Below are 13,340 nucleotides of genomic sequence, written 5' to 3'. Positions count from 1 at the left end.
GCAATTTAGCAGCTGTTGTCCAAAGCAAACATCAGGGAACACCTGGAGCTTGTCCAGAAGGCAGAGTCTCCATCCCCACCCATAACTATTAGGTCAAAATCTGTAGTTTATCATGGTCCCAGGTGGTTTGTGAACGTTAAAGCTGCAGAAGCGCTGGTTGGAGAACTTTAGCTTGACCCTGTAATGACCGAAACAACCCATCAGTGAGAGAAAGGACCATAACATTTGAACTCAAACTCTATAAAATGAAAAATTTGTATATTGTAGTTAACTATCTGGGCACATGGCGAAAAAATGAAAACTTTTTATATTGTTAGTGACCTATCTGGGCACATGGTGGATATCGAGCTGTTCTATCATTTCCTGCTCTGTTAATGAAACCTCTTCAGTCAGAGGGCAGTAGTGGCAGGAGCACGTCCGAATGGATAAGAGATGACCTCATTGAGAGACTTTTTTGCACAATTTTAGATTCCAGTCCCCTGAGGGTAGAGAATTCAGGCATTCTTGAGATATCTCAACAGGTTCTGGTTTTCCCAGTTCAAGGACGAATCAGAAAGGCTTTGGTTGTAGGTTGAGGGGAGGGAATGAAACCTCTTGACCTTTAATGTTTCAAAAAACATTTCTTAAAGGAAAAAAAGGCCCATGACCTGTTTATTGGGCCGAAACTCAATTTTAATTGTTTTGAGAGGGCAGAAAAACACTCCACCCAAAGTGTTCTGTTCTTTTGGAGCTCCTGCCAAGTAAGAATTTCTTTGCAAGTCAATAGGTCAAGTTACAGAGTTGTTTTATCTCTTAAAGAGTATTTGTATTTAGGTCTGAGTAATATGAATCCGTCCATTAGTTTATGCATTTTTGTTCTGAAGGAGTTTCCAAAGAGGATAGGTTTTTCTTATAACATAGTTCCACAATAGACTCTTCCCTTTGCAGTAGTCAGGGCTTCCCTGGTGGCTCAGATGGTAAAGAATCTGCCTGCAATGCGGGAGACCTGAGTTCAATCCCTGGGTCAGGAAGATCCCCTGGAGAAGGAAATGGCAACCCACTCCAGTATTCTTGCCTGGAGAATTCCATGGACAGAGGAGCCTGATGGCTACAGTCCATTGGCTCACAAAGAGTCAGACATGACTGAGTGACTAATACTTTGCAGTAGAAAAAAGAAAAAGTAATGGCATTCCCATAGGGAGTATTTCCTAAAATCCTAATGTAACTTTCTAATCTGATAGCTGACACAATTTTAAAAGAAAGCCAAATTATCCAATGTAGGAATTGAAGCCTCCTCCCGAGCCTGGGATGTGGCTCCCGAGCTGCCTCCTGTATCTCATTCATCACACACACAACGAAGGAACAAACAGACCAGTCAGCCCCACCTCCTGTTCATTCACTTCTAGCCTCTCTTCCCTCCACTGTCTCTGCTCCCCTCATCTGTCTTCCACTATCACCCTGACTAAAATTTCTTTGCAAGGTCCCAGGACACCAAGTCCAGGGGCTCGTTTGTAAGTCTGTGTGGCATTTGGTTCTGTCCGTTTTCTTTCCTCCCATTTTTCCTGTGATATTGGTCACTAAAGGTTTTCTTCCATGTTTTTGCCTCTTGAGGGCACTTGAGCCAGAGCTTGAATTTGAATCCTTAGCTTCAGTTCATTTCAGTCACTTAGTCATGTCTGACTCTTTGCAACCCCATGGACTGCAGCACGCCAGTCTTCCCTGTCCATCACCAACTCCCAGAGCTTGGTCAAACTCATGTCCATAGAGTCGGTGATGCCATCCAACCATCTCATTCTCTGTGGTCCCCTTCTCCTCCTGCCTTCTATCTTTCCCAGCATCAGGGTCTTTTTCAATGAGTCAGTTCTTCACATCAGGTGGCCAAAGTATTGGAGTTTCAGCTTCAGCATCAGTCCTTTCAATGAATATTCAGGATTGATTTCCTTTAGGAAGGACTGGTTTGATCTCCTTGCAGTCCAAGGGACTCTCAAGAGTCTTCTCCAACACCACAGTTCAAAAGCATCAATTGTTCAGTGCTCAGCTTTCTTTCTAGTCCAACTCTCACATCCGTACATGACTACTAGAGAAATCATAGCTTTGACTAGACAGACCTTTGTCAGCAAAGTAATGTCTCTGCTTTTTAATATGCTGTCTAGGTTGGTCATAGCTTTTATTCCAAGGAGCAAGTGTCTTTTAATTTCATGGCTGTAGTCACCATCTGCAGTGATTTTGGAGCTCAAGAAAATAAAGTCTGTCACTGTTTTCATTGTTTCCCCATCTTTTTGCCATGAAGTGATAGGACCAGGTGCCACGATCTTAGTTTTTTGAATGTTTAGTTTTAAGCCAACTTTTTCACTCTCCTCTTTGACTTTCATCAAGAGGCTCTTCAGTTCCTCTTCACTTTCTGCCATAAGGGTGGTGTCATCTGCATATCTGAGGTTATTTATATTTCTCCCAGCAATCTTGATTCCAGCTTGTGCTCATCCAGCCTGGCATTTCTCATGATGTACTCTGCATATAAGTTAAATAAGCAGGGTGACAACATACAGCGTTGAGGTACTCCTTTCCCAGTTTGGAGCCAGTCTGCTGTTCCATGTCTGGTTCTAACTGTTGCTTCTTGACCTGCATACAGATTTCTCAGGAGGCAGGTCAGGCGGTCTGGTATGGCCATTTCTTGAAGAATTTTCCACAGTTTATTGTGATCCACACAGTCAAAGGCTTGGCATATTCAATAAAGCAGAAATAGTTGCTTTCTGGAACTCCCTTGTTTTTTTGATGATCCAGCAGATGTTGGCAATTTGATCTCTGGTTCCTCTGCCTTTTCTAAAACCAGCTTGAACATCTGGAAGTTCACAGTTCACATACTGTTGAAGCGTGGCTTGGAGAATTTTGAGCAAAGCTAGCGTGTGAGATGAGTGCAATTGTCTAGTAGTCTGAACATTCTTTGGCATTGCCCTTCTTTGGGATTGGAAGGAAAACTGACCTTTTCCAGTCCTGTGGCCACTGCTGAGTTTTCCAGATTTGCTGGGATATTGATCACTTGCTATTAATAGTTATCTGTCTGGGGCAAGTTACTTAACTTTTGAGTGCTCAAGTGTTCTAATATATAAAATGGGGGTAGTGAAAAAACCTACCCCACAGGGTTGGTGTGACATGCATAGGAGAATGTCTGGCATATAGTAAGGGTTCCTCAGGGGTGAGTCATTGTTATCACCATCACCAGCATCACCATCACCAGCATCACCACTGCATAACTGTCACCACCACCATCATTACTGTCACCACCGCCATCACTACTACCCCCAGTACCACTATTATGATCATTACCACCACCATCACCACTACCATATTATCATCACCACCACCATCATTACTATCACCACCACCAACTGCTGTTATCACCACTACCACCACCACTGTCATCATCACTACCACCACCATCATTACTGTCACCATCACTACCACCAACCACCATCATCACCACCATCACCACCACCACCGACCACCATCATCACCACCACCATCATTACTATCACCACCACCAACAAATGCTGTCATCACCACTACCACTACCACCATCATCATCACTACCACCACCATTACTGTCACCATCACTACCACCAACCACCGTCATCACCACCATCACCACCACCACTGACCACCATCATCACCACCACCAACCACCATCACCACCATCATCATTACTGTCACCACCGCCATCACTACTACCCCCAGTACCACTATTATGATCATTACCACCACCATCACCACTACCATAATTATCACCACCACCACCATCATCACCACCATCATCATTACTATCACCACCACCAACTGCTGTCATCACCACTACCACCACCACCACCATCATCATCACTACCACCACCATATACTGTCACCATCACTACCACCAACCACTGTCATCACCACCATCACCACCACCAACCACCATCATCACCACCACCACCACCACCACCACCACCACCATCATCATCAGGCATTTCTTGCTCTTTTCAGGCTCTTTGGCCTGCTTCTTATTTGCAGGCATTCACTGCTTCTTTTTTTCTTTCATTGGACTTTGTTTGAATGTTTCTTTGAGTCTAGCTGTCATGTCTTTTTCATCTCCTTTAATATGAACCATTTCTACAGCTTTTTATGACAACATTTTTGAAGAATGCCTCTTCCTCCTCTTAAAAAAAAAGAGAAACTTTCTCATTTTGGGTTTGTCTGATGTTTCCTCATTTGGATTTGTCTGATGTTTTCTCATAAGATTCATGTTCTGTGTTCTTAGTGTGAGTATCCCATAGGTATTCAGTATATCAGATTTGAAGACCTGGGTCAACCTGACTCTTGGTAATGACAATGTTGATCATCTACTAAAGGTGGGTTCAGTTTCTCCGCTGTGTTGTTACTGTATTTTCTCTTCCAATATCTAATTAATCTGTGGGGAGATCCCATAAGACCGTGTTTATATCTGCTTCTTATTTAAAAATTTCTCCCTCTGGTTAGCATCCATTGATGATTTTTGCCTGAATCTTTATGGTGATGGTCAACATGCAGTTTTTCTGTAGGTCTTCTTTCTTCCTCTATTTATTTATTTATTACTTGTAAGGCATGTTAGTCTGGATTCTACAGAGAAATAGACCAATAATATATCTATATGTGCCTCTATACCTATAAATAAGAGATTTATTAGAAACAGTTACCTCACAGTTATGAAGGAAGAACTCTCCCAAGCAGTCACAAGCTGGAAACCCAGGAAGGTTAGGATACACAGTCTTTCCTCCTTACCTGTGTTTTCACTTTCTGCAGTTTCAGTTACCTGCCATTCAAAAATAGCAAGTCAGAAATTCCAGAAACAAACAATTCATCGGTTTTAAATCATGCACCAGCCTGAACTGTGTGGTGAAACTGCGTGCTGTCTCACTGAAGTCTTCCCTTCCTTGGATGTGAATCATTCTTTTGTTCAGTGTATCCTGCCTGCTAGTCACTTGGTACCAGCTCAGTTATCAGATCAACTATTGTCAGATCACCGTACTTGTGTTCACATCACCCTTGTTTTACTTAGAAAAGGCCCCCAAATGCAAGAGTCACAGTGCTGGCAATTCAGGTATGCCAAAGAAAAGCCTTGAAGTGCTTCCTTTAAGTGAAAAGCTGAAAGTTCTTGACTTAGTGAGAAAAGAAAAATATCACATGCTAAGGTTGATAAGATCTGTAGTAAGAATGAATCCTCTGTTTGTGAAACTGTGAAGAAGGAAAAAGAAATCCGTACTAGCTTTGCTGTTGCATCTCAGACTGTGAAAGTTCTGGCCACAGGGCATGATAAGTCCTTTAGTTAAGGTGGAAAAGGCATTAAGTTTGTACAATAAGGTATTTTTGAGAGAGACCACATTCACATAACTTTTCTTATAGTATATTATTATAATTATCCTATTACTAGTTATTGTTAATCTCTTCCTGTGCCTAATTTATAAATAAAACTTTATCATAGGTATATATGTACAGGAAAAAATATAGTATGTGTTTTTTCCATGGTTTCCAGCATCCGCTGTGGGTCTTGAAACATATCATCTACTGATAAGGGGAGAACTACTGTACAGGCATGGGAATTCCTGGTGACTCAGATGATAAAGAATCTGCCTGCAATGCAGGAGACCCAGACTCGATCGCTGAGTCAGGAAGATCCCCTGAAGAAGGGAATGGCTACCCACTCCAGTATTCTTGCCTGGAGGATTCCATGGACAGAGGAGCCTAGCAGCTACAGGCCATGGGATCACAGAGAGTCAGAAAGAAGTGAGTGACTAACACACACTGTACTTCCAGGCTGAGTCTGAGAACCGGGAAGGCTGATGGTGTCAGTTTCTTTCCAAGTCCAAATCCAGACACAGAAAACCAATATCCCAGCTTGAAGACAGGCAGAGTGAATCCTCCCTTCTCAGCCTCTTTGTTCTGTTGAGGCCTTCAGCAGATTGTGTGAAGCACGTCCACTCTGGGCAGGGCCATCTGCTTTACTCAGTCTGCTGATTAGTGTTAATCTCGTCCACAAACACCGTCAGAGATGCAGTGATACACAATGTTTAATCAACTATCTGGGCACCTCATGACTCAGATTGACACATACAATTAACCACCAGATACAGACTCTCAGATTCCTGTTTTTAATGGTTTATAATCCACTGCTGTCCTTAATTATGTTGGTGATCAAATTGTCCTATATTTGGCCAGCTGGCTGCTGTGTCCTTGTGACATGTCCACAGGGTCTGATATCTGTGACCTGCCGCTCCGGTTGGGCAGTCGCATCGTCTGTCTGTGTGCCCTTCAAGGCCCCTACAGTAATATTTTTGTATGTATTACGTAGGTTTTTTTTTCCCCCTGGAGGATGAAATGGCAACCCACTCCAGTACTCTTGTCTGGAGAATCTCATGGATAGAGGAACCTGGTGGGCTACAGTCTATGGGGTTGCAGAGCCGGCCACTACTGAGTGACTAGGCAAATATAGATTTTACATTTAACTCCTTCAAAATTAGGGAGGACATACACAGACATATATAAATGATGTGTTAACAGGTAGGTAGAAACTTAATATTCTTTACAGATATTTGTATTCATTGCATTTCCACTAACGTGAGTCATCCAGTGGATTGTTCCTGTGTAGTTAGTATGCATTTCACTGGCCGGCCAGTTAACTTCTGAGCTGCCTATGGGTGCCCTCTGCTGGCCTTGCAGCACATTCACACTTTCCTGGGATTTCTCCTGCCTATGTTCTTTGCGTTGGTTAGTTTCTCCAGTTATCACACAATTATGGATCATGTAGTGCAAACAGTTTTGAAATGTTTATTGAATGTATCAAGAATATCTTTCCCGGGGCTTCCCTGGTGGTCCAGTGATTAAGAATCCACCTTGCAATGCAGGGCTGCAGTTTCGATCCCTGGTTGGGGAATTAAGATTCCACCTGTTACAGAGCAACTCAGCCCATGTGCAGCAGCTGCTGAGCCTGTGCACTCTGGAGGCACGTGGGTGGCACAGCTAGAGAGCCCACGTGCTTCACCGAAAGGTCCCGCGGGGAGGCAGTGAAGATCCCACGAGCCTCAGCTAAGACCCGGCCCAGCCAAATAAATAAATATTTTGAAAAAGAATATCTTTCCCTATAAAATATATACATTTCTACGTCATCATGTTTGCATACTTTCTTGTTGCATGAGTATTCTATTTAGCATTTAAATAATCTCCCTTGATAAGCATTTGTGTGGTTTATTTTTTCCACCTTGTACAGCGCAGTTGGCAATGCACCAGAGAATGCAGCCCCCGCTCTGGAGGCAAGGCTGGCCGGACTGCCAGGTGGGCACGTCACATCCTGCGTGCTGTTGCCGGAAGGGAGAGCCAGGGAGGGAGGGCTTCTGGGAAGAGGTGGTGTTTCTGCCCGAGTCTTGAAGGATGAATGAGTTCAGCAAGCAGAAAAAAGGCATTTCAGGCAGAGGATGTAGCATGGGAGTCAACACCAGAGGTCAAGAACATGGAAATTTGGAGGGATCTGAGGACCTCGGAGGTGGCTGTGACCTGCATCATTATGTACATCATTGTTAGTATATTTGTCTTTGTTCTGGCTGCTCTCATAAGTTACCACAGAATGGGAGGCCTGTAACGAAAGGCATTTGTTTCTCTCAGTTCTGGAGTCTGGGAAGTTCAAGATCAAGGTGTGGGTTGCTCTAATCCCTGTGAGAGTCCTTTTCTTGTTGGCACATGGCTGTCTTGTGTCCTCACATGGTGGAAGGAGAGCTTGAGCTAGCCCTCTTCCTGTTGTTGTCCACTTGCTAAGTCGTGTCTGACTCTGCGACCCCGTGGACTGCCGCACACCAGCCCTCCCTGTCCCTCACTATCTCCCCAAGTTTGCCCAAGTTCATGTACACTGAGTTGGTGGTGACATCCAGCCATCTCATCCTCTGTCACCTCCTTCTCCTCTTGCTCTCAATCTTTCCCAGCGTCATTCTTTTCCAGTGAGTCAGTTCTTCGAATCAGGTGGCCAAAGTATTTGAGCTTCAGCTTCAGCCTCAGTTCTTCCAATGAATATTCAGGATTGATTTCCTTTAGGATTGACTGGTTTGATCTCCTTGCAGTCCAAGGGAGGCTCAGGAGTCCTCTCCAGCACTGTAGTTCGAAGGCATCAGTTCTTTAGTGCTCAGCTTTCTTTATGGTCCGACTCTCATATCCATACATGACTACTGGAAAGATCATAGCCCTTTTGTTGATTATGAGGGCTGCTCCGTTTCTTCTATGGGATTCTTGCCTCCAGTAGAAGATACAGTGGTCATCTAAATTAAATTCACTCATTCCCGTCCATTTTAGTTCACTGATTCCTAAGATGTTGATGTTTCTTCTTGCCATCTCCTGCTTGACCACATCCAATTTACCTTGACTCGTGGACCTAACGCTCCAGGCTCCTATGCAATATTGTTCTTACAGCATGGGATTTTACTTTCACCACCAGACACACCCACAACTGAGTGTCGTTTCCACTTCATTCTTTCTGGAGCTATTAGTAATTCTCTCTGCTCTTCCCCAGTAGCATATTGGACACCTTCCAACCTGGAGGGCTCATCTTTCGGTGTCCTTTCTTTTTGTCTTTTTATGCTGTTCATGGTGTTCTCATGGCAAGAATTTCATTGAGCTATGCAAGGCCCTTCGCCACAACAAGGCTGTGATCCATGAAGGGGCTTCCTCTTCTTATGAGGACACAGATCCCAGCCTGAGCCCCACCCCATGACTTCATCTAAACCTAATTCACCTCCAAATACCATCACACCAGGGGTTAGGAATTCAACATAGGAGTTTTGAAGAGACACAAATTTCAGCCCATAGCATTTTTTGACACTTGTGACTAGCAGGAAGAATGAGAATGGAGAATTTGTTTTTTTTTAACCAGTGATTTGGTGACCTAATGTAGAGTATTGAGAGGGTCGGGGACCCCAATAACCATTTCTTGTCTAAGAATGTAACCATAATACCTGTGCTACCTCAGTGAGAGATACCACTGATTTCAAGAAATTGACCAATTCATTTTTTTCAGTTAATAAAAAGAAGCCATTTATTTCTAAATATAGAATAAACAGCATTTATCATTACCCCAATTTTGGTATCTTTTAGGAGAAAAGCACAGATTGATCTTTTTTATTGTTAAAAATAAATTTAAAAAACTAAAATAAGATGAACTTGCCAAAAATAGAGTACAACAGGAGACTAATAGAAAAAAAAAAATAGAAGATGAATCATAAGTTAAGATGAATGTGAACTGTCTTGGTGTTTATATAATTTTATACACACTCAGATTTTTTTTTAGTGCTTAAAATAAAAAGTTTCCTACTTGCTTCCAATCTAGGGAGAGTATATTGTGTTCCCTTTTTATGAGAAAGATGTGAAAAGGTAGAACATGGGCTTTGTTCTGTTTCTGGCTGTGCTGGGTCTTCACTGGGGCAGGAGAGATCTTCCTTGTGATGCGCAGGCCTCTCTAGTTGTGGCTTCTCCTGTTGAGGGGCATGGGCCCTGGAGCAGGTAGGATCACTAATTATGGCCAGGCTTAGTTGCCTCAAGGCATGTTGGATCCTAGTTCTCCTGACCAGAGACTGAACTGGCATCTCCTGCATTGGAAGGCGGATTCTAAACCCCTGAACCATCAGAGAAGTTCCCTGCTCTTTTTAAAAACTATTTATTTTTGGTTGCATTGGGTCTTCGTTGCTGCAAGTGGGCTTTCACTAGTTGCAGCGAGTTGGGGGCTACTCTTCATTGCAGAGCTCGAGCTTCTGATCGCGATGTCTTCTCTTGTTGCAGAGCACAGGCTTCAGTAGTTGCGACTCTCAGGCTCTCGAGCACGGGCTCAGTAGTTGTCGTGTGTGGGCTTAGTCTGCATGTGCAATCTTCCCAGACCAGGGATAGAACCTGTGTTCACCAGGTTCTTTACTGAGCAAACGGAAGTCCTTTTTATTTATTTATTTAACTTGGGCTTTTTTTGTCAGGCAGTAACAGACCACCACTGATCTAAGGGAGGGTCGCTTTTATTTTCACCTCTTTAACATGAGCTCAGCCACAACGGTGAAAGCAGAAGGAATGATACATGATGTCACTTGGGCCAAAGCCAGAGTTCGGGCAGAAAGGGTCTGTAGAGAGGCTGGGGAGTGGATCTGGAGACTGAGAAGTCTTGTTTTACAAGCTGACCAGGGTGGCCTCCCTGCAGGCCTGGCCTGGGTTAGTGAGGAGAGGGTGGGAGGACCTGGGTCTTTCATCTGCGGGGGCTTCTTCTCTTCCCAGTACATGTCAGGGAAACACGATCTTTGCACAAAAGGGGAGGGAAGGGATGGAAAAGCAAGGTGAGAAGGACAAGTCAGACTGACATCTCTGTTACACTCAAGCCAGACGTTGCTTTAGATAAAGTCATCTTGGAAATGGAACTTTATTTCTCTACCAACATACACACACAGAAAACTGATCGCTCAACCAGGAAGCTCTGCTCTCAGGCCGCCCCTGTAATCCAGGGTGGAAAAAACGTAGCCCCCAGATAGCCTTTCTGGGAGATTACTGGCCGGTAATCCTTCCTTGTCCTAGAAGATTAAGTCTGCCCTGGTGCAGTTGTGGTCAGCTGAACGGTTTAAAAAATAATAATGTTGTAAAAAAAAATTAATAAATCTGCCAGTGTCTGATGTTTGCCTGAACTGTTTGTATGTGGAGGCGATGCTACAGCACTGGGCCCTCCTTTGTTTATTGAAGAAAGCTCTAGAAAGCTCTGCTTCCTGCATGGGTTGTTGGCTGTTGGCTGAAATGAACAGCAGGTGGTGATCAGAGCTGTTCCTCGGGTTACTGGGGAGAAGTCACTTATTAAACAACCTCCTTGTCCTGAGGGTGTGACGGCTGCACCTGTCCCAGGAAGCCAGGCTTTTGGAACCCGGGGCTGGATCTCTTCCTCGGGGTTGCCTCGTGCAGTGATCCAGAACGGCGCTCAACCCAGGAAGAGGCAGCGTGGGTAGAACCATGCGTCCTGCATTCGCCTGGGATGGACGGTAGAGAGATGGATTTTTATGAGGACTACGAGTCTCCATTTGATTTTAATACAGGAGTAAACAAAAACTATCTCTACTTGTCTCCCAGTGGAAATACGTCCCCACCAGGATCACCTACTCTTCAGAAGTTTGGTAACTCCTTGTTTTCTAAAGTGACATTTGCTGTGATGAAACCTGTATGCAACTGGGGATTTGCCTGGCTTTATAATTCTTAGTGTGAAAAGGGTGTTGCTGTGTTGCTACCGGTTAGTAAAGGTGTTACGGGATTCCAAGTAGAGAGCTAGATGGCTTGTTAAATGTTTAGAATGTATATATATGTATTTAAATGTGCATGCGTGCGTGCTAAGTTACTTCAGTTGTGCCAGTTCTTCGAGATCCTGTGGACTGTCTCAGACTCCTCTGTCTTATTTGGATTGACTTATATGTACTTGGGGCTTCCCCGGTGGCTCAGACGGTTAAAAAAAATCTGCCTGCAATGCGGGAGACCTGGGTTCAATCCCTGGGTTGGGAAGATGCCCTGGAGGAGGGCATGGCAACCTGCTCCAGTATTCTTGCCTGGAGAATCCCATGGACAGAGGAGCCTGGTGGGCTTACAGTCCCTGGGGCCACAAAGAATCCGACACAACTGAAGTGACTTAGCACCGCGCCTCACAGCACAGTTGTTTATAATGCTGTGTTAGCTTCCGGTGTGTAGCAGAGGGATTCAGTTATACATATAGAGATGTCTGTTCTCTTTCAAATTCCTTTCCCATAAAGGATATCACAGAACATTGAATAGATTTTAAAAGTGGGCTATTTGTATAGGCATTAGAGGTCTTCTGATCACCTTAAGTTCATCAACCTAATAAATAGCCAAAATGGGGGAATCCGGAGGTCTTCGCTTCTGGTCACCTATGTAATTTAGGAGGGACCCCCACCCCCAATTTTGTTTTTGTGAAACTGAGGCTTAAGCAGCTGAAGCACTGACTAAATTCAAGGTCCTGCTAATGGCGGGCCAGGTTTTGGGCTTGGAATACTGTGAGCAGCAATGTGTAGGAATACCCAGGTGAGAGATTTTTTTTTTCCTTGAACGATACTCTTAAAAAAATTTTTTTTAATTTTTAATTGGAGTATAATTGCTTTACAACATTTTGTTGGTCTCTGCCACACAACGGCATGAATCAGCCATAGGTTATAAGTATGTCACCTCCTTCTTGAACCTCCCTCCTACCCTCACCCCACCCTCTAGGTTGGCACAAAGCCGGGGCCTGAGCTTCCTGCATTAAACAGGTGAGAGATTGTAAGAGAAAAACTCGCTACTGTGCCTTTGGATGCAAGCACTCCTTCCCACATGCCACTAGAAGATTGTTCTGCAGGCCAGGAGCCACCATCAGGGCAGAGCTTAAGTTTATGAGCACACAGCACGAAGCTAGAAGTTGCCTCAGCCACGTCCAGGCCAATCCCCTCATTTTACAGCTAACGGTTGGAGACGGTTAGACAACCTCTGTGACTTGCCAGAGAAGTAAGCAGATTTTCCTAGAAGTTAATGTTTCCCTTTTTAATGAAGATTAGGTCACATTTCACTCTTCTTAAGCTTAAAAAGTAGGTAATTAAAAAAAAAAAAGAGAGAAAAAAAGATAGTAAAGGCTACAGCATGAACCCTAGTTGTGAGTATTTTAGAGAGCATGCAGCATTCCTGTCACCATTGGTCACAATCTGTGGTCACCCTTGGGGGTGTAGTTTGGTTTTCCAGGAAGGGGAAGAGGTTGACAATAACTGGGCTGAGCAGGTCTCCGGAAGTTGGAGACTGGCAGGCAGCAGTTGGATGTCTGTTGCGGGAACTGGATTGCCAGGAATCTGTCTTTTGCTGCCCTTTCCTGGCCCCACAGTCCACCATGGGCTCTGCAGAAAGTATATCTTCCACTGTGCCTGTCCCTAAAGGATGACTCCCTCCATCCTCATTGCTCAGTCCTATGTGTAGGAAATGCTTCAAGAACAGTACACAGAAGGAAGTTAGACTGTAGTAACCTGACCTCAGGTAGACCTCAGTGATCAGCGTGCAAGGCTTTGAAATTCCCAGGATGATTCTGCCGCTTGTTGGCAGTCTCTCTCTTTTTGAATCTCTGTTTCACCTCCTTTCCTTTTCCCAGCTGTAGTAATTGCCACCCTTTGGGTGTTTTCTGTTAAAAAAACAGAAGCAGTGGGTAGGGTTGAGTGTGTCTCTGTTTTGAACAATTACCTCCCTAATTCCTAGTTGCAATTTGTAGGAGTTTGGGCTCCTGGGATTAGACACAAAATGATTTTAAAAAGTAAGCGAACAGCAAAGTAAGCGAACTGGAA

General features: G+C 44.1%; 1 protein-coding gene across 2 annotated transcripts in view; it reads left to right on the top strand.

Moving 5' to 3' along the window:
- Window positions 1-13,340, top strand: part of TPD52 (tumor protein D52) — a 120,870-nt gene that overhangs the window by 63,904 nt on the left and 43,626 nt on the right. The window contains exon 1 of one of the 2 annotated variants that reach the window (XM_061123544.1): window positions 10,899-11,153. The exons of the other annotated variant lie outside the window; for it this stretch is intronic. Coding sequence (XP_060979527.1) covers window positions 11,015-11,153 — 139 coding nt within the window. The 5' untranslated portion in view covers window positions 10,899-11,014. Of the gene's footprint in view, window positions 1-10,898; window positions 11,154-13,340 lie in introns of those variants that run through there. 2 annotated transcript variants of the gene reach the window in all.

This window comes from Dama dama, chromosome 21 (genome assembly GCF_033118175.1).
Source record: "Dama dama isolate Ldn47 chromosome 21, ASM3311817v1, whole genome shotgun sequence".
Lineage (NCBI taxonomy): Eukaryota > Metazoa > Chordata > Mammalia > Artiodactyla > Cervidae > Dama > Dama dama.
This window is presented reverse-complemented; position numbering and strand designations above follow the sequence as displayed.